Consider the following 22,655-nt stretch of genomic DNA (forward strand, 5'->3'; position numbering starts at 1 on the left):
CACAAGCCTCACTGAGGTATTTGTTTAACTTCCAAAAATTGCAAAAGTATTCACTAGGCAAGTTTTATCAATACAGATTTGTCAATACACAAACACAGTTCAAAACCCTTATTGCACCATATAGTGTTCATTTACTAAGAACTGACAATGAATCAAATTTGTCACACAATGTCTAGATGCATAACATGGATAAGTCTAGAACTATGGAAAATGAGACAATTTTCATACTGGATTACCTACATTTGGACTGACTGAAGATTTACACACCATATCGGAACACCCTTTTTCTCCACCCTCCGCCCTGCAAAAAAAAAAGCCTGAAACTTATAGCATCTGCATCAGGATACACTGGGAAAAATTTAAGTTTCTTGTTATTCTATTTTTGGCAAACAGTTTAAGAAAAAAATTCTTTAAAACAGAATTATATATTTTAAAAGTGTGCCTCAATACATTTAAAAACCAAACATGAAAAATAGTCCTTTAAAAGGATGGACCTGCATCACTTTGTGCAGGTATATGCATAATTGCTAACTGAATAACTTCATGACTAAAAGGCAGTACATATTAAGAACAAAGTACACAAAAGTGTACTTTAAATAATATAGAATGTTCTCAACCTAGAAGAGATCGGTCCGTCTCAGCAGGTTGTAAAGCAGATCAAAAATATGAAAAAAACATGACCAAGTAACCAGAGTACATTTTATACCCCAAACAGTCTTTTTGCACAAGTGATATGCAACATACAAGCTTAGTCCTTTTACAGTACACTCATTATGCAGTTTTTGGAACTTCAAATGCATATTACAACAGGTAGGTAAAATGGGTATGAATTTTGATGTACTCCAACACAAACAAGGAATTAGAAAAAATGGATAATCTAGACAAACTAAGATTGTATGTTTGTCACCCTAGTGTGTCAAATGGACTTCAACTAGGAACAAAACCAGTTTTCCCCCAATTAACAAGGATGCCCAAGGGCAGGTTTAGTTCCATTCCAACAATATTCCTGGCAAGGTTATTTACTTTCCCCCATAAGTGAACAGCGGCCTTCTAGTATGCATCTAGAGATAAGAGACCATTTTTACTGTTAAGAGTCCCCAATGCTCCTGTGGGCATAGGGAGACAGGTGCAGTGTGCACCCTCATCTGTGCAGAGAATATTTTGGGAAGTAGATGCACTCATGGAAAAGTATCACATCCCATGCAAATGGTTGATGGGAAACAGTGGAAACATACCACAGGGCTTGTGGCTTTGCACAGATGCCATTAAGAACATTTGAGAAGAAAAGTGTTTGCTTGTTGCCGGTCACCATTCCAGTTGAGTGAGAAAGATGCTCATATAAAGATATGCACTTAGTTATCTGAGCCTGCTCAGTCGAGTAGAAGGTGCATAAACAGAGAGCACTGAAATTCATTCAACTACTTCAGTAACTAGACATTGTAAAGTTGCACAGCTCCAGTCTTGTGAGGAAGCTGTATGGCAGTGATGCAGTACATCTCTCTGCAGAAGAGATGTTTGAACAAACTCACATCAATTAATGACAATTTGTTTCACTCACCTTTGCTACCTGAAGAACTTAATTATTTTCAACTGTGAAAAAAATTCAGGGTACTAAAAAACTCATATTTCACAATATGCTTAGGCAGCCTTGTTTTTGGCAAAACTGCACAAATGCGTCTTAAGGAAACTTCTGGTATGTTCAATCTAGGGTCGTAGATTCTTGAAGTACTTCCAATATTTATGAAGGAAAATGAAAAATAAAGCTTGATAAGCAAATCCACATTATACACACAGTAGAGATAAAATGAAGGATTTCATCCGAAAATTTTCCATATTACTGACTCGTGACAAGAGTAAAATACAGAACCGTTGTGAGTCACAATCCAGTCTTTCAAAAACACAATGATTTTCCTGAAATCATGTTTCTAGCGTCTCCTCATTTGCTCCACAAGTATCAACTACACAGATTAAACAGCTGGTCACTGGGAAAGCACGGACTTTAGAGTTGGCTATCCATTTATCAGTTTCAGTATTATATTCAAGGATGTGCCCCAAGCGACCTACACCCTGAAAACCAGCTAAGACATAAACTATGGAACCCACAGCAGCGCATTTTACTGTTACACCTTTCCATGGCATGGGAGAGACCATCTTCCACTCATTCACTTTAATGTCATAATATTCCACATTATCTAAGCCACCTTTAAAAAGAGAAGGGAAAACACACAAGTAAGTATCAAGCATAGGGTCTCAAACTTTAACACAGTAATCCACCTGAGGTTAAAGAGATGGTAGAATCCTCCCCAAGTGTAATGGACAAATGATTAAAACATTCTGTAGTGTAGCAAACTAAAAATAATACAGGGATGGTTTAAAAAAATAGCAATTGCAGAATATTAAAAAAATGCTATCTAAAATGGGTGGGGATCTTGGCCCACCAGGCTTCCCCATTTGGCTCACAAGGCTGTTTCAAGGAAGCCATGCCCACCCACATGACATCAGGTGTGGGTGGGTAAGAGTGGGGCTTCAAAGGAAGAATTGGGAGCTTAAAGTGGGCTCCTGATTGCTCCTTTACTAGAGCAATGTGTGCTCCCAACTACCCATCACTGATCAAGGAAGATGAGGCAGTTTCCATTCTATGGAAACCGCTTCTCTCTCCAAGCACTGCTCTTTGAAGCCACCTTTAATGTCCAATTCAGAGGTAAAGATCAGTGCACGGTAGGCTTCCCAAGCCTCCCTACACCCTTCCTTTCAAGATCCAAATTTGGAGCTTGAACGGGGGGGGGGGGCATGGGAAGCTTACGAAGCCACCCCATACTGATGCTTTTGGGAGGTTGAAAGGATCAGTGTGGGGCTGGCTTTACAAGTGGCAAGGGATTTTGACAGGTGGGTAGAGCAATCCATCTGTCACTTCTGTAACATCATAATGTCTTATAATTGACAGATGGGTTGCACTGCCCCCTGTTAAAGTGGGTGGGCCAAAAAGGTTTCCTACCCCTATTTTAATATAGTGAGGCTTAATAACTGAAGAACAAAGAATTGAAGGTTTAAAAACTAGATCAAGTGATTATTGCAGGGTGGTGATATTTTCAAACTGATATTGCAATCCTATACATGTCTACTCAGAAGTAACTGCCACTGAATTCAATGGGACTTACTCCTTGGTAAGTGGGTATCGGACTGCAGTCTTAAAAGTCTAAATTTCTACTGCTTTAAGGGGAAACCAATTTAACTGTCTATATAAATGGTATTTAATCTTATGTGTAGGACAATGACTCTTAATTTTCATGTGACGGAGTATGTAAAAGTTCAACTGTATTGGCAGAAGCATTTATTAGAAGAATTACTACACGTGATACCATTCATGCTTGTGCCATGTAATACTCACTCCACACTTATAAGAAATTATTCTGTTAGTGTGACAGCAACCTACATTTTAGAATTCCCTGCCTATTGACATCAGGCAGGCGCCTTTGCTGTATTTTTTTTGGCATCTGCTCAGAACATTTCTGTTTAGGCAAGTCTATCCGGACACACAGATGTTGATGTGTTTTAATCTTTTTAGTCTACTGCTGTTTTAATTGTTTTTTAAATATTTTAATTACTTGTTTTTAACTCTTTATTGATAATTTTAAAGTTTCTTATAAACCACTTAGATGTTTTCTACAATCAAGCCATATATAAATTTTGTTAAATAAAACAAACAGCACAATTGCAAGGAAAAGTAATAGTTCATATGAGGCAATATTGAAACAAGTAGGTCCAGCTAACGCTGTATGCATCCTAGAACATGCCCTAGAATCCTCAGGGATTCTGTGGCATTCAAGTCATTGTGGAAAGGTGTCACTGAAACCACCAGCAGAAGGAAGCTACTAGAAGGATTAGGTGCTTGGAAATCACTAGCAGAAGAGACAGCACTGAATAAAGGGCTCACACTGTCCTAACTGGTGATATGGCTTATGTGCTGCCCTGGGCTCCTGCTGGGAGGAAGAGTGGGATCTAAATAAAATAATAAATAAATAAAAATAAAATGTTCAAAGAACATACAATTTAAGTTACATTGTATTTTACCCTAGTGCTTCTAGTTGATAAACATTAACACCTTCTAAATGTGTTAACAGTTTTATTAAAATGAGGATTTTAGGGAATTCTGTATGAACAATAATGACCTAACCAATCCTTTAAAAATCCAATGATTCTTCACATTTGTGTTATCAGTTATATTTGCTACACATTTAGTCAAGCACAGCAAACATCTCATCTTTACTCATCTAGTGAAATAAGACTAAACGACTCTCCCCTGACCATCCCAAAAATATGCAGGCACACAGCTCATTCTAACACCAAGCTGATAGTCCAACAATCTTCACTAACCAGTATACTTGAAACTCTGTCACCATCACTCCAAAGCTGGCCATATTTGAGAAGCTGCAGTTGGCACAATTATTGGTTCATCTTAACTTTGGCACAGCAGATTTTAGGGTTAGGCAATATAAATTATTTATACAAACCTAAGCCATTTTGTCCCCCCACAGCAAATATTTTGTCTTTCACGAATACAAGCCCATGATTCTTTCGTGCTTCAAGCATTGGACATAGCTCTGTCCATCTGAAAATATTAAAAGCATGCAATTTACTCAATTTCATACTATATACATTTTTTCATCAAGTACAGTCACTACTATAAGGAAACTTATAGTTAGCTTAATTTTTCACTTATGATTTGGTTCCAACTATTACAAAAGCAAGCCAAATGAGCTGCCAATTACAATGGAGCACAGCTCTAAACTAATTTTGTATAGCTTAATATCTCTTGCTCTTTATAAAAACAAGTGGCAGCAAATAGTTGGTCCTTGGATAGCTGTTGAACAAGGAGACAGGAATTAATTTCTGCTACTTTTTTGCATAGTTTGGAAGTCAAGCTTCTCTTTCTGCAGCTTAATCACGTAAAGAGTGAAACAAAATAGAACATAAACCACTTAGATAATTGACAGGGAACATTAAAGTCAGTACATGTTTATTTTTATTTCATTTTATTAAAATCAATTTTATTTTTTATTTATCTTGCTATTCCTCCCTAAGGAGCTCAGAGCGATGTACACCAAAAACAGTCAAATTATACGAATAAATAGAATAGAACTCACAGCATCTGAAATATCTATGAGGTTTAAAAGCCTGATTAAAAAGTAGTTTTATTATTATTATTTATTGCACTTTTAGACCGCCCTATAGCAACAAGCTCTCAGGGCGGTGTACAACAGGATAAAAACACATTTAAATCCAGTTTTAACTCCCCTCTTAATGCAAGCAGTGAAGAAGCCACATAGATCTGCCAGGGAAGGGAGTTCCAGAGGCAATTCCATTTGTGTAATTGGTCTGTAGACTGTCACACACACAATAAAATGAACTCAGTACATACGTTTCTGTTGCTGGATCATAAACTTCACAGGAATTCAAGACTCTTCCAGAAACATTGTTTCCTAAACTTCCTCCGCATACGTAAATGAGACCATTTGCCTCTACCATCCCATGACTACACCGCTGTGTCAGCATGCTGGGCTTTGTGTGCCAACTTTCTGTTCTGGTATCATAGCATTCAAACAAATATAATGCAGAATTTCCTTTAAAGAGACAGGAAACTTGATTCAGGGGATATCTGAAAATTAGATGAATTACTTGCAGCATTGGAGTAAGGTCATTGTTGCAACATGGGCCCTCTATTGCAGCAGTTGGGGATATTCTCTAGCAATCCTCTCACCATGGCAGCAAAGAGAGAACCATTGAAGGAAGCCACACCTTCCCTTCAGTGTGAGAGAAAGTTGGCAAAACCATTAGGAGAGTAAAACCAGAATGAACCTTACACTCTGGAAGAATCCAAACAGGTCTGTACAGGAACAACATGTCATGAGGCAAGTAATGGGCTCTGCTCCATGTTTGCCTCAGAAAGCTAACATGGGGAGTGAATCTGCAGGGGAGAATTAGTGGGCATTAATCCACCCCACACATAATGATTATCCCCTACAAATTCTCACTATCCATAATGGATATGACTAACCTAGGTCCATTCAATGAGCTTATTCCGAGCAGAATTTTGTTCAATATGACCCATTTTTGCAGCACATTTTAAGGTCCACACTCAATAAGATGGCTTCTGACTTTATCAAAGAGTATTATTGTTTTTAAAAAAATACATTCAATGACAATATTCAGGTGCCTCATGAAACTTCTCCTTTAGGTTCCCCAGCACCAGATCCTTAAAGTGTCTTACCTACTTCAGAACCACCAGATGTATAAATTTTACCCTCTGCTGCACAAGCTGCAAGGCTATCACGAGGTGTTGGAGGACCCAGCTTGGAATACCAGCTATCTTTCACAACATTGTAACAGTCCATTCGCTTTATAGGGAAAAGCTGGGAACCACCCAAAATATAAACTACGTTGTCCCAGAAGACACAAGCTGCATCCCTCCGTTTTTCAAAGGGACATCGGATATCTGTCCAGCTATAATCCTGCAAGAGAAACGATACGGAACTATAGAGGTTTCACAGAAAACACTGAGCTGTGCCATTGTGAAATTCTTCAGAATTCTGAAACATGTAATATTTGTTTGTCCAATAAACTGGGGCATGGTTCTTTCTCTGTCCATTTTATTCTCACACAGGATGTGATGTAGGTCAGGTTGACAAATAATGACTCTCTCAAAGTCATGCAATGAGCTTTATAACCAAAGGAACTTGAATTTGCGTCCCCCTAGTCTTAGTCCAACACTGTAACCATTGTGCTTCCTTCCATCTTATAACTTATATGTGAATTACATTAATGTGCCATTTTTATGTCTTCCTTACAGTTTGGACATCGATAAAAATTAATATGGGGTAGGGGGAAGAGAAAAGAAAAAAGATAAAAGGAGCTGATTGAGAATCTATTTGAGAGACTTCTGGCCCCAATCAAACCATGATGCATTCTTCCAGAAGTTGGATTGATTTTAAAATTGAACAGAAAAAAATGGTCAATTAAAAATGCACTGTAGAATAGAACAAAGCAAAGCTTTTTTTTTTTGGGGGGGGGAGATTTAGAAAAGAGAAAATCTTAAGAACTATAATTAGGTAAAACAGAGCTTGCAAAAACTTGTTGTCATGACAACCAAGAACTCATTTTATGCAACAAATTATATATAATTTACCTTCAATTGTTATCTCTAATAAACTACAAATGGTGCTGCCAAAAATACCAACAGCCATATCAGTAGGCATTAGACACATATACAAGTACAGCCAAATCTGAGGAGCTGGAGGAACTGTCTGACCGACCAAGCTAAATTAATGGAAGCTGAGCACAGTTCATCAAGCAATAGTTTTGCACATTCCAAGAACCAGGTAGTTGCAAAAAGCAGCCAAAAGCAGTAAGAACCTAGCCAGATCACTGTAAAAATACAAGCAAGTGCACAGTAAAGAAATCAGATATAGAAAAGTTTTTCTCACTCTCTCATAGCACTAGAATTCATGCACATCCAATGAAGCTGAATGTTGGAAGATTCAGGACAGACAAAAATATTTCTTCACACAGTTAAACTATAGAATTTCCTCCCACAAGAAGATGGCTATCAATGGCTACTAATCATGATGGCTATGTTCTACATTCACTGTTGGAGGCAGTATGTTTCTGAATACGTTGCAGGGAACTGCAGGAATGGAGAATGCTTTTCACTTGGGTCACATTGCAGGCTTCCCACAGTTGGGCTTCCTATAGGCATCTGGTTGGCCACTTGTGAGAAAAGGATGCTGGACTAGATGGGTCATTGGCCTGGTCCAGCAGGCTCTTTTTATGTTCTTTTATCTGGTCTTGTCTGCTTTTATTATCATACTTTTTTTACTATGGGTTGTATCAAATGCTAATCCTACTCAGAGCACAACCAATGAAGTTAATGGATACAGCTAGCTCATGTTCATTCATTTCAATGGGTCTACTCTGAATAGGACTAGCATTGAATGCAATCCTATGCTATTGTCTAGTATTTTATTTCATTTTATAATTGTTATGGATACTTTTATTGCATTAAATCAATTTCCTTGGAAGCTCTCTTGAGGACTTTTTAAAGTCAGAAGACAGGCCGTACGTTTCTTAAAGCATTGCTCTTTATTTCCATAGCAAAATGTAACTCCTCCCATCTCTCCACACCAATAGAGTATGGAAAGTTTTATTAGAAGAAGTTATAGGAAGCAAAACAGATGTGTAGAACTTTTCCATGACAGCATGCATTTCCATTAGATCAAACAGGTAGAATGAGTATGAAACATGTCAAGTCAAAAGTTGTTAAATTTTCTTCCAGTATTAGCTTTCAATTAGGAAAGATTGTTTCATGTGTTAATAAAATGGTGTGTCTATCTGCTACTATCCCAGAAGTTTAAATGAGGGTAGGGTGGGGGGATTAGGAAAGGCAACATCTCTACCAGCTCTACCTTGTAGAAAAATGACAAATACTTTCAGAACAGATCTGGGACGGGCCACAGCTCAGTAGGAGAGCACCTGCTCTGCATGCAGAAGGTCCCCGGTTCGGTCCCCAAAATCTCCAGTAGGACTGGAAAAAGACCCTTTTCTGAAACCCTGAGGAGGTGCTACCAGTCAATGTAGACCACTGTTCTTCAACCTTGGGTTCCCAGTTGATGTTGGACTACAACTCCCATCAACCCCAGTCAGCTTAGCCAATGGCCAAGGATGACAGGAGTTGTAGTCCAACAACACCTGGGGATCTAAGGTTGAAGAACAGTGATGTAGACAATACTGAGCAAGATGGACTAATGGTCTGACTCGATATGAGACAGCTTCCTATGTGCCTATAACATGCTTCCATTGTGCACATCTTCCAAGCTGAAAGCCAGTCACCTCTTGCCAGATCTTTGTCATTAAAAAAAAGATTGAAGGGAGATACAAATATGCCTCAGGTCCTTTTAGCGGAGGATACTTTTGACAAGACTCCTCCTCTGCTGCTGAAAGGATAATCTGAGAGGGATTAATTGGACTTGGACATACTTCCTCTCAGACCAGTTTTCCTTTCCATTTCTACAATAACGATCACCTATTTTAAGATTTAACATAAATGAATAAAAAAATAGACATCTATTTCTAGCAATAATGAAAGCCCATACGTAAATGTACAAAGCATTAAAGTTGCTATAGAAACCTCAAAATAGCCCTGCACTCCAGAAAGCTCCCTGTATAATCTTGGTATCCTTCTTTACATTGTTGCTTAAAACCTGCCCTCCCACAATTTATCAAAAAACCCATGTTTGTTTTGTGAAATATCACAAGTGCAAGAACTAATTTTTTTTATGTCGGTCCAAATCTGTTATCTATAGCGATGAAAGAAGTTATATAACAAAAAAGGAGATTATTTTTGTAGGCTACATACTATCTACTCAAATCTGGAAACATCAGAATTACCTTTGGATTAAAATATCGACATGACTGTGGCTGTGATCCTCCAAACAAGGCAATGCGATAATCGTGCTTTTTTCTTCGTGGGCGAGTGCCATCCACCAATTCTTCTCTGTCCTCTGGAGAAAGCAGATGGTATCTCATGCCACCTAAAACAAAAAGAGCACACACTGATTCCATGTAATTCAAAGTAAAAACTCTGTTTCTAACATAAGGTTGTACAATCATTCAAGAAGAAAAAAACGGAAGTCTATTTTTAACCATTTAAAAAAGAAAATCATGTACAACCTATGTAAAAGAAGCCACAATAATTTGACAAAGTATGTTACAGTACTCTGTTCATTGACATGTATGAAGTACCTACAGAGTGAATCGAACTGGTTATCATGGAATAAGCTTCTGAAATTATTATGACACCAAATATATGTCATCAAACACATTGGGAAGAAATGTCAACAACCAACATGATTTAAATGAGCTTAATATCCATGTATAAAATATTTTTCTCACCACACCTCAACAGGAACACAGCTTAAAGGTTTTATCCAATGTTTGCTTTTTAAGTCAGCATACACTTTAGATGTATCCTGGATCTGCACTGGAGTCACAGATGGTTGTGCGTAGGTTTACTGTTCTTAAACAGCTGACAGAAATGTCATTACTCAGGCTATTTTGGTATAGACATTAACATTCTTACCAATTCTATTCAAAACCTGAGAGTTATGAAACCTATGAGCTACTTTTAAAGGCATACTCATCCTTTCAATAACTTTTTTATTTTAAGTATTTTAAGATGGTAGCCTCTGATAACTAATGCCTAACTTCTTATATAACTTCTGTTTTACCTTATGGAGTGGGACCCAGTTCACTGAACTGCTTTAACAAAAGAAGGGTGGGATGATTTGGTGCGGGCATCTTCCAAGGGTCAGAGGTGAAAGGTGGATGCTGGCTGGGCTACCAACCATGACCACAGCCACCAGCGGAGGGGGAGGGGAAAGGAAGATGGTGGTCATACTTTCAGAAACCAGCACAGTTTCCTTTCTTCCCATCCACTCAAGCAGAGTGGAAGGATTATTATTGCCACCACCAACACCCTCCATATGGCATACAGGAGATGGAGAGCATGCAAAAATCCTGGAACACTTTCTTCATCTTGTCTCCAGCCTGACTAGGAAAGGGCACTCAGGCAGACAAAGTGGACAAACTTGCATCTGAGATCTACAACAGAGGGAATTCTACAATCAAGGGACTACCACAGAGAAGGCCCTCTCCCATTCTTCAGTGGTGGTGGGAAACTAGAGACAGTCCTTAGAAAACCTTAAATTAACACTATGGGAAAATGCAGTCCTTTGAATTCCCTGGTCCAGACCATTTAGAGTTTAAAAGGTCACGCAACAGCTTTGAATTATGCCCGGAAATAAGCTGAAAGATAGTAAAGATATTTAAACAATGGAGAACTATGTTCACCATTGTGAATTTCGGTTAATAATCTGGCTTGTGTTCTGAACCAGTTGAAGTTTCTGAGTTTAGCAAAGGCTGCTCCACATACAATACACTGTAGTAATCCAATATGGATTGAATCAAAGCATGGTTAGCCATGGCTAGATCATTTCTTTCCAAAGGAGTCACATCTGGCACACAAGCAAAGCTGATAAGATAATTCATGCTACAGACAAAGACACCACTTGAACATTTGTAAACAAAGCTTAGTTGCTTTTTAAGTTTAATTGAAATTAGTGGGACATTACTGAGACTAAACGGGCTATTTATTTTTGTATCTCACCCTTCCTCGCAAGAGCTCAGGGCAGAAAAAAACTTCTATAAACACCACACACCACTACAATCACTAATCTAAAATCAGATTAAAATACAGTACAGCAGACTGAAATAAAGTGACAGATATAACTATTTACCTGATGTTCCAAATGTCTCCATAAATAATTACATTTTAACTAATGCCTATGAAACAGGACTTGGAGAACTGGAATGTAGCCACAGAGAAAGCCCTGCTTCATGCAGTAACCCCATGGGCCAATTAGGTACTCCAAGGCTGTGAAGAAGTAACCCATAATTTCTGCCCTCCTTGCTCTGAGCAGTCTCTCACCAATAAGGAATTTCCATACTTTGGCAGCAGTACTCCAAGGCCATGACACACGAAAGAGATTTTGGAAGCTGGGAGACTTTGGCCCCCAAAGCTCAGAGTGGGGGACTGCTGACTACAATTTACTAGCCACACTTTTAACTGCAGGAAATAAAATGTCAACATTAAGGGCTACTAGTCAGCTTTAGTTCAACGTCCTGGTACTGAGAGAACAGTGTTAATCTAACATTTCTTCTATTTTTAGATAAAATGATTTGAAGTGGAATACGCAGTTCTTAATGAAAACCTGTACAAAATGTAAAGGTGACACAGAACATAAACTTACTGATAACCATTTTCAGGCACTCAGGGTTGTCCTGGATAAGTGGCTCAGCCTGTACTGTTTTACTGAGGAAATTCTTTGAAATTAAAGGAAACCTGACTTTAGCAAGAATGTCAACCATGTACGGCTGACGGTTAGGCTCATCATACTTCAGCCACCTGACAGCAGCATCATAAACCTAGCAATAAAGAGGGAAAAATAGATCTCAGTACATATCCAGTAGCAGCCCTCTACAGAAATGGACACGTAATTCTACAGTTAAAATTAAGAAGTCTAATTTAGGATCTCCAAAGAGTTTTTTTTAAAAAAGTAAGCCTTTATTTACTAGACATCTTGTTTCTGTCATATTGCTAATCTAGATAGATGGGTTTAAATCCCTCATTCCAGAGTAGCTAGCAAGGGACCCTATATTTAAGAGCTGCTATTCTGACTCCTGAGATGAGCAATTTCAGTCAGAGCTGTGAAACTACAAGCAACAGCTTAACTATGATAGACTCAAGCTATTTTATGATAATTATTATTACATAGTGAATATGCATGTTTAGATTAGACTGGAATAACTCATGGGGCTGTCACTCACCTTAAACACAATTTACTTCTACCGTATTTCAGATACTTAAAACAATTGATATATCCCCTACACTAAATGGTATCCTCCATACTGAAAAGATCTAACTCTATTCTTTGTTTTTGCGACAGGTTTACACTTCTCTGAAGCAATTATGTAGGGTGATAAATCCTAGATATATCAATAAGCTAGGCTTAAAATCCTTTGGGCCCTCGTTGTAACCACTCTAAGTATTTGAAAAGACCCACTTCATCTTTTGGACACATTACCCCATGATATCCAGGAATGAACCAGAAAACCAAATACAAAACCAGGGAAACAGCACTAGCAGGAAAAAGAAGGAAGAAATACCAGATACTTGAAGTAGGGTTTATTCCAGTTTCAATGTGTTTTGGAACAAATCCTTCCCTGAGGGCACTTCTTTAAAAATAGCAATTCTCATCAAAAACATGGGACACTATAATGACTCCTACTTCATTTACCTGGTGTTTCATCCTTCTTTTTTCCTGCCAAGAATAAGCCAATTATTACTCTGATTTCACAAACTAGAATTTTGTTGCCATTTCATGTGCGTGCCCACACACTATACTCACAAGTTCTATTTCCCTTCAGACTACAACTCCCCATACCACTTTGGAGGCTTCTCTCTCAAGTCATTTGACTTTCAGGAAATACGAGGTGCTGCAGTAGGAAGGAGGAGGTCTTAGCAGCCCTAGAATCTGGCTGGAAGCTCCCATACAGGCACTAAAAGTTATGTGTACAATTATTTGCATTTCAGCCTCAACAGGAAGTGCTTCCACACAGCTTCAGTATGATTAACAGAAATATACCTAAAAACACAGACCCTTATTTCAACTGTAAGATTAAAATATCAATGAAACTGGACTCTCACCTGATCCTCTGCTCTTACAGTTAGTGTGTCTTGGTTCAGGAGATGCGTTACACGTTTAACATCCAGCTGCAGAAACTCATCTGTCTTGTAAACTTCTGTAAAATGCTGATGGATAAAGTCATCTGCCGTGGCCTTCAGTTCTGGGCAGTCCAGACATTCTGCTAACACACTTATACCTAAAGCAAGACAGCAAAATATCATGCAAAGAATGTACAAAATTTGTGAAATATCAGATTGCTTTTTACGTGAAATATGTTAAAGATTTAATATGCAAGATTTTTATCAGTGGAAAAAGTTAACTACCAGAATCTTTTTTGTGTGCAAAGTTAATCTATGAAATCATTGTGAATTTGTCATGTACTAGGTGCTAGAAAGACTATTATGACATGTTCAAAACCTGCTACCCAATATTAATCTCTAGTGACTCAGAAGAAAGCATTTAACAATGGTCACATACTACAGAAGAAAATAGTTCAGCCCAGTTTTCTGAAAGCTAATTATAGCTTATTAGAGATGTCAAACACTATATCAGTACTACACACATAACAGTATGTTTTCAAATTCTAAAACTTTCTTCCTAATAGAATTGACATGTACCATTAGAAAGATTATCCTAAAATGTAATAACCAAGAGCCAAAAAGGTTCATTACAAGCTATAGGGTTCTTGGAAAACACCAAGAGTTCTTATAAACAATATATTTATGATACAAGTGAGCCATCTTACCAAGACAATTTGAAGCATCAACTTGCTCTTTTAAAAAGTCCACACACATTTTTTTCACAGGTTCAATTTGATATTGATTTGCTGCATCTAACAATGATTGGACATTGTTGCTATTCACAGAAATTCTGAAAAAAAAGTAACACCATGACTGAAGTATTTTCAGTAAGAATTGGAAGCAAAATAATAGACATGTCTAGATTAAATTATGTACACTGCATTCTATTATCATCATCATCATCCACTGCCCACCCTTCAACCAGAGGTTAAAATACAGTGTTAAAAACAATTAAAACAACCAAAATCACAAAATAGGGTGGGTCCTAAAAATATACATCTTAGATATCAAAGGCCAGGGTAAAGAGCCATCTTCAGCATTTGCTTAAAGCTGTGCAGTGAGATTGCCAGACACACCTCGGTGGGGAGGGAGTTCCACAACTTAGGGGATGTCACAGATAATGCCCTCTCCCAGGCTGCGACCACCCTTGAGCTTCTGAGGGTGGTGGAACTACCAAAAGGGCCCCCTCTGCTGATCTGAAAATCCAAAAGGATCTGTAGGAAAGGAGGTGGTCTTTCAGATATTTGGGACCTAAGTTGTTTAGGGCTTTAAACACTAGCACGAGCACTTTCATTGGGCAAGGAAACAAACTGGCAACCTATGCGCTGTTTTAAAACAGGAGTTATATAAGATCTAAAAGCAATCCCAGCCAGGAATCCAGTTGCTTCATTTTGGGCCAGTTGGAAGTTTCCTAGTCATCTTCAAGGGTAGTACCATGTAGAGCACATTGCAATAATCCAATCTGGAAGTTACCAGAGCATGGTGTACTGTAGCCAAGTCATCTCTATCCAAATGGGGCTAAAGCTGGCAAACAAGCTACAGCTGGAAAAAGGTACTCCTAGCCACTGAGGCCACCTGAGCCTTCAGTGACAATGTTGGATTCAGGAGCACCGGAAAGCTGCAGACCTGCTCCTTCCAGGGGAGTGCAACCCCATCCAGAACAGGCCATCTCTCCACCACCCGGACATGAGAACTCTGGACTCATAACACCTCTTTCTTTTCAGGATTCAGCCTCAATTTACTGGCCACATCTAGCCCACAGCCGCCTCCAAGCACCAGTCCAGTACTTCAACTGTCTCTCCCAATTCCGATGGAATGGAGAGAGATGGGTATCACCTACATACTCACTCCAAATCTCCTAATGACAGCTCCCAGAAGCTTCATATAGATGTTAAATAGTATGGGGGACAAGATGGAAATCTGCAGAACACCACAGGACAGCTCCTGTGGTGCTGAACAGTAGCCTCCCATAGCTACTTTTTGGAAGCAGCCCTGAAGGTATGAGCACTGACACACAGTGCCCCCAACCCCCACCTCCCTGAGATGCTCAAAAAAGGATAGCATGGTCAATATTATCAAAAGCTGCCAAGAGATTGAGGAAAATGAGCCGGGTCACACTCCCCCTATCTTTCTCCTGACAGATGTCATCAACCAGGGCGACGAAGACAGATTCAGTGCCTTCAGGCCAGGCCTGAAGCCAGAGTAAAACATGCTTGAAGCTGAACCACTGACATCTTCTCAAGCACCTTGCCCCAAGAGGGGATATTTACCACTGGGAGATAGTGGTTTTAACACTTCTGGGTCCAGGGAGGTCTTCTTAATGAGGGGAAACCCCACTGCCTCCTTCAAGACAGATGGCATCTCCCCCTCCTCCAGTGAAGCATTAATCATTCCCTGGACCCACCCAGTCAATCAGCTACGGCTAGCTCTAAGAAGCCAAGATGGGCAAGAGTCAAGCGGACAGGTGGTCAGCCACACTTGCAGCTTTCCACATCCTCAGGCTGCAATAATCTAAACTGATCCAATTCAGACATAACAGTGCTCTGGACGCCTCTATTCTACTTGCTCTAAATATATCTATAACACATCCTTGAGAATTCATTCCTAATCCCATAAGTTCAAAAGAGTTCAAAACTAGTTAACAGTATATTCCACTTTCATTTGAAGACTTACTGCACCACTAGGGCAACAACATAATATACAGCCAGCAGATACCCCAGTGCTAACATCTGGCAGTGGGATGTCCGTTTTAACCTGGCAAACAAAGAATTAAAATAGCATCAACTCCCTTAACAGCTTTTCTGTGCTTCACATGAAGCTGTCAGACTGGCAGATATTAAGAGTTATAAACCTACCTTGCAGTATAAGCAAACTCCACAAGCTGCTCAATAATATCTGGCTCTGCATCTTTTAACTCCACTTCGTATGACTTTGATTCAATCATATTTGCTGCAATTACATATATAACACTGTCAGATAGTCTGAATAGTTATATCCCTCCTCTAAATCTCAAAGGGACCTATTGCTCTAACTTAATGTAGAAAAAACACAGTTGTAATGGAAGGTGTTCAAGGGCACTTAAGACAATCCCAAAGAGATCAGATGCAGAATGAGGAACAGAATCCAGAATTGGCCAAATTGGTACCCAGAGTTCTATTCATTAATAAAAACTGTTTTCCTAATTATGTTAAAATCTTACTTAAAGAAAAACAAGTATACCAAGTATATAAGTATATTACCGTACACATATCTGCACCTGAAGCAAAATAAGAAGAGGACAGATTCCTTTGCTCTGGAGCCCATTTTTAAAGACACTTAAAAATGAAGCTTTGAGGTAGCAAAATGCACACTCTCTCTGGAACAGATGTGTTTCTGGCAAGCCTTGTTCTATACTGACTCCATCTGAGAGGGGGTTTTAGCAAGACAAAGGGAAATTAAGTGGTTTCACCTCAGAAAATGGCCTGGTTCATATGTTTATGGTAAGCTACAGTAGGACTCACTGTGACTGCAGAAACATACCAGCTTCTGAGGAGGAGATTGCAGTTGCTTTGCTCCTCCTCAGGCTTTTTAGGTCAGCACAGCAGCTAAGCCAAAGTTTAGTTTAGTGTGTTATCCAAACCTGGGGTTGTAGTTAAGGTCGCTCCTCAACCATAATCCGTAACCAAGTCATATGAATACAGGTCATGATTACGGAGGACAGACCTTAACCATGATCCTGGGTTTGGACGACAAACTAAGTGAAACCTTGGCTTAGCTGCCATTCCAACATATAAAACCCAGTGAGGAGCACAGTGGATGCAATCTCTTCCTTGGGAGCCAGCACATTCACGCATTCATGCAAAGCCACATTTTGGCTTAGAGTTACATATGAACAAGGCCACTCTTATGTTGTGCTTCTGAACCATGTTTAGACTGACTGCTGGTCCAGAAGCACAGATGAAAGATACAAAAGACAGGTTACTGTAGAGTTATCTGGACATGATTTTAAAAATTCAGGAGTTTAAATAGTAAACTAACTCCCCCCTTTCTTTGTGGGCTTGGTCAACAGAGATATTTTTTTAAAAAAAGCGGTAGAAGTTGAATGGGCTAAGACTTACTAGTAAACATCAAGTTAAAGAAGTGACTTGCTGAAGCAAGAACAACACGATGAGCTGGGATCTTCCTTTCCTGGACCATGAGAATGACATCACAGAGTGTTTTCTAGCACAAAAAAGGTAAAGCATGATGTTAATATTTCATAGGTTCATATAATCGCATAGTATTTCATAGGTTCAGAGAAAACTGCAGAAATTCTACTTTTCTTTAATAAACATTTCTTCCCACTTGTGGGTTTTCAACACATCAAAATGGGAAAAAAGAAATTTCATGACTGATTTGCATCATTAATTTTTAAAACTGCTACTGAATTATTACATTTAGGTGAGATATTTTAGCTCAACCATAACTTTGTTGCTCTTCAGATACAAAATATCTGGTATTTTTGTTTATATTTTGGCAAACCTATGGTGTAATCCTTCATATGTCTACTAACAAATAATTTATATCTAGTTCAGTGGGGCTTACTTCCAGGTAAGCATGTAGCAGATTGCAGGCTTAATACCATAACACAACACATTCTTAAAATAACAGTTGTTGTCCCAAATGCTTATTGGAGGTCTAAATGGAAATAACTAGAACATTTTGTTCTTTATTGTCATTTCCATAATAGAGCAAAGTAATAAAGGGAATCATGTGTTGTCCAGTAGTTTTTAAATGAGACCAGATTCTTGAAAAGTTCTCTCTGCTTATACATTAATGAGACCAGGATCCTTGAAGCATCCATCCTTCATACTGACTTCTGGGGTCTATTTGGACCCCAGGTGCATTTTCATTAAGTAATTTACACATAAGTAAATCTACAGGGGTGTTCTTCTAGGACACTGTCACAAATGTTAACCCATACAACATCCCCAAATTTCAACCAGTTACCACTTATTGTTTTCCTTCTGGAAACAAAAACTACTGGGGTCCATATGTACAGCAGAAATTGTGTTGTACTCAACATAAATCAGGAAGCAAACAGCATTTACTGCTCAAAAAAACCATATCTTCTGAATAAGTGTTTCTTGGCTCTAGGTGTTTTGGTATTGTCAAGGACACTTGTGCTCACAACACAGAAAAAAATGGTCTCTGAGGGACAAAGTTACCCCATCCTTCCACTGGAAATCTCACTGGGGTACAAATATACCCTATGATTTTTTTGTTGGCTTTGCGTGAGCTGCTGAACTAGTTTCTAAAGATAGTTAAAATGAACACATTATTCACTGCATTATTTTGCTCTGTTGTGGAAATAACAATGAAGAAAACGCAACATTCTCCAGTTGCCTTCATTTAGACCTCAATCAAAAATTTGGGAAAAGATCTAGTATTTGAAGTGTTTATCGTTGCTAGAATATTAACTAATTTGTGTAGTATGTTGATCTCAAAATATAGGCAAAAACCTCACGACCATTGAATCACAGCAGCAAAGCTATTATTGAGCTAAAAGATGTTCATATCTAGTACAATACCAACTCTAACAAGTAATGATACACAAATTACTACTAAATTCTGCTTATACTACTTGTATATTTGTGCATATATTATTGCTCTAGTTGTGTGCTTATTAGCATTGGTGTTTTGGTTTTACATACAACTGGTGCCCTAGTTTGTGCTGTTGCTTGTTTATGTGGACATGGCTCATACATAAGAAGAATTTGAAAAGGGAGTCAGAGTGGTGGGGCAAATATTACACTTCATAGATCAGTAGGCTAGAACTACTTTATATAATGAATCCAAACACATCTGTTAATTGCACAATTCAACTAGCACTTTTCACCCCCTTTTCATTGCTATACTCTAGTCATCTTCAATGAACACATGGCTATAACTTGTACCATCGGAAAGGGGGCTGGTGGAGGAAGGTGTCACCTCCAACCACTAATTCCACTACATCTTGTCAACACTAATTATGCTCCAACCCCTAGTTTATTTTATTTGTTTGTTTGTTAAATTTATATCCCACCTTTCCTCCCAGAAGGATCCCAGGGTGGTAAACAAAAACACTAAAAGCACTTTAAAATATCTTAAAAACAAAAGACTTTAAAACATATTAAAATGAAGCATCTTAAAAACATGTTTTAAAAACAATTTTTAAAACATTTTAAAGACCAATTCCAGCACAAATGTAGACTAGGATAAGGTCTCTACTTAAAAGGCTTGTTGAAAGAGGAAGGTGCCAAAAAGGTAACAGAGATGGTGCCTGTCTAATATTTAAAAAGAGGTAATTCCAAAGTGTCGGTGCCACAACACTAAAGGTCCGCTTCCTTTGTTGTGCAGAATGGACCTCCTAATAAGATGGTATCTGCACTTGTAGAGTGCAGTGATCAACTGGGTATATAAGCAGGTGTAGGGAACCTTTGACCAGATGTTGCTGAACTACAAATCCTATCAATCCCAGCAAGCATGGCCAATGGCCAGGGGTGATGAGAGCTATAGCTCAGCAACATCTAGAGGGCCAAAGGTTTCCAACACCTGCACTAGAGCCTAACAGTTGTTCTTTCAAACACAAAACAATAGCTAAGAACCTCTATGTTGTTGAAATGGCCTTTCTGTATCTTTGGAGCAACTATCCCCTGGGAGGGCATACACTAGAGATAAAGAGAAGTGAATCTAAATGAACTTTATTCACTAACCACCCAGCCAGGGTGGTAAAAGCAGGGAATTGTTTTCATTTTCTGCTCCAGTACACTTCTAATGTGAAATGATGAATAGCTATATCTGATAAATGAACAAAGGGCACAATGGAATGGCCTTCTTTATGCAGCAGTACTCTGTGTATAAAAGAACTAGGAAAGCATCCAAATATAAGAGACTATGCTATAAATCAGGATATTCCCAGTTCAAATCTCACCTCTGTCAGGAACTCGCCAAGTTACCTTAGGCAAGCCACAGTCTGTGAGCTTCAGCATCCCACCCCCATCTGCAGTATGGGAATAATACTGGCCTACCTTACAGGGCAGTTGTAAGGATCGCAAGAAAACAATGGACGTGAAGCAGTTTGAATAAACTATATAACTACTAGATGTCACTCCTATTACACATCCCCAAGGTTCAACACCCCGGTGCCAGGCTCAGGGCGTGGACTCGTCTCAAATGGGGTGGGGGAGAAGGGGAAAAAGAAGAGAGTTCCTACAGAACAGCACAGCATATATTAAGGGGCCCTAAGGGACCACCCCACTCCCCTTCGCTCAATCCCAACCCTGCCTTACTTGCTTCCTCATGGTGTTCATGACTCCCATGAAGCTGGCCAGTAATTTAGCTTCTTCTCGTGCGGCGAGTTTCTTCTCAGTCTTCTTCTTGTTGCTTTTTTCCGACGCCGCCATGCTCCCTTCCCCTTCCTTCTCGTCCTCCCCTTCTTCTTCCTCTCACTGCCAAGGAAACGAAGGCTTTCCAAACTGACACAGGTTCATGGACGACACTACGGCGGGTATGTCCACGCAGCGACAGCCCTTGCCTCGCTCTGAGGAGACTCTCCCCCGAGGTAAGCCGAGCGGACGCGCCCCCGTCGTTACAGGCCGCGAGACTACCCTCCCACCGCCTGCAAAAGCAACCTCTCCTGACCAATCAGAAGGCAGCTTGCGAAAACGCCGTTCCCCAACACAATCCCCCCCTCACGCCGGCAACGACTGGGGGGAGGTTTGCGTCGGTGGTAAACAAAGAACAAGCCGGCGCGAGGTGACGTCACGTTGAAGCGCACGATCTGCCTGAGACCATTGGAGGAGGGGAAAACGAGGAGGAGGGATTTGGGTAGGTGCCAGGTGTGCATGTGCGGATCTGGGCTGGTTGGTCGCAGAGCTGAGTTCTAAACGTTTCCTGCCTAATAAGGATGTTTGTAGCCACCTCTGCTCCTATGTAAGTATGCTTAGGAATGTAGATATATGTATCGTTTGGTCAGTAGAATACTGGAAAGTGCTGTATACATAGTTAAGACTATTGGTCTTTTTAATTCAGTACTGTTTACATTGTCCAGCAGTGGCTCCGCACAGTTTTGGATCGTGGTCTTTCTCAGCTTCATCTGGAAATAGGGGTTGAACCTAAGAGTTTCTGCATGCAAAGTATGTACAAGTCAGCTGAGCAGAGGTATTATTTCCCCCCTACTCATCCAGTGATCAATGTGATGGTGGTGGGAGGTGTAACTTGCATCCCCGTTAGGTGCTGACCTGGATGGAGAGGTTTAAAACTTACCACCCACCCCAGAACTATCTCTTTTATCTTTCTATCTGCCACTGCTGTCAAAATCAGTGGGGTCTTGGGATGGGCCAGAAAAAATGCTTGAGGCAGCTGCTGAGGCTCCTGGGGTGGGACAAGCCATCCCTGCCTTAATGGATCTTGGGCAGCAATCATAAATCTATTTACCTGGGAGTAAGCCCTACTGACCATTTTCACTTGCTTTTGAAAAAGATGTGTAAGATTGCACTGTTACTTTCTATTAAATTTACTTAGTTGAACTTCTCCTTGTAAAGCTGTGTGTTTAGGTTACAATTTACTCAATTTATACTACAAAAAAGTGCCAAAGTGTTTAACAGTGAGAGTAGAAAATGACATAATAAAAATGCATAAAAACATATTAAAAACAGTCAGAATAAAAACATCCACTCATTGGTTTACCCAATTGTCTGGGAAAACAAAAATGCCTTTACCTGGAGAGCGTTCTGTAGAGAGGAAACTACTAATGAAGAGATACAAGGTATCAAAGGCCCAAGTACAAGACAGGGGAGACATTGCTTCTCAGTAGGTACATGTGAAAAGATCTAGGCATCTTAGTTGATCACAAGCTTAGCACAAGCAAGCAGTGTGATGCAGCTGCTAAAAAAGCTAATGCATTAACAGAAGCATAATGCCCAAATCACAGGTCAACTCCTTTCTGTGTTTGTCAGCTTGCACCAGGAGGCTGCCTCAGTAGGTGGTGGGCCATCCTTCACTGAAGGTATTTTAGGTAGAGGCTGGATGGTCATCTGTCAAGGATGCTGCAGTTGCATCCTGCACTGCAGATGTAGCAATAAAAATGGAGTGGACTAGTCCCTTTCAACTGTATGGTTCTGTTATCATTTCCAGAAGCGGAACTGGAAACTGAGCCTCATAAAATAATTTCCTCCTGTTCTAAGTTGGCTAAACTGTGATAAACTACTGCAAAGTACAATAGCAAAGAAAACAAAAACAAAACATTGTCCATGAAAACAAGGTGCCAGCTGTGTGT

The 22,655-nt window shown here is 39.5% G+C and overlaps 1 protein-coding gene across 1 annotated transcript; it reads right to left on the bottom strand.

The window, feature by feature from the left end:
- Nucleotides 1-21,112, bottom strand: KLHL7 (kelch like family member 7). Its single transcript, XM_061586963.1, has 11 exons — nucleotides 20,668-21,112; nucleotides 17,476-17,578; nucleotides 16,234-16,327; nucleotides 14,044-14,168; nucleotides 13,319-13,494; nucleotides 11,862-12,036; nucleotides 9,442-9,584; nucleotides 6,269-6,509; nucleotides 5,420-5,621; nucleotides 4,512-4,609; nucleotides 1-2,201 (listed from the first exon to the last, which is right to left on the bottom strand). Exons 1-11 carry the CDS (start codon nucleotides 20,779-20,781, stop codon nucleotides 1,918-1,920), a joined length of 1,755 nt encoding a protein of 584 aa, XP_061442947.1. The 5' UTR covers nucleotides 20,782-21,112; the 3' UTR covers nucleotides 1-1,917.
- Between the last annotated feature and the right edge of the window lie 1,543 nt (nucleotides 21,113-22,655).

This window comes from Rhineura floridana, chromosome 10 (assembly GCF_030035675.1).
Source record: "Rhineura floridana isolate rRhiFlo1 chromosome 10, rRhiFlo1.hap2, whole genome shotgun sequence".
Classification (NCBI taxonomy): domain Eukaryota; kingdom Metazoa; phylum Chordata; class Lepidosauria; order Squamata; family Rhineuridae; genus Rhineura; species Rhineura floridana.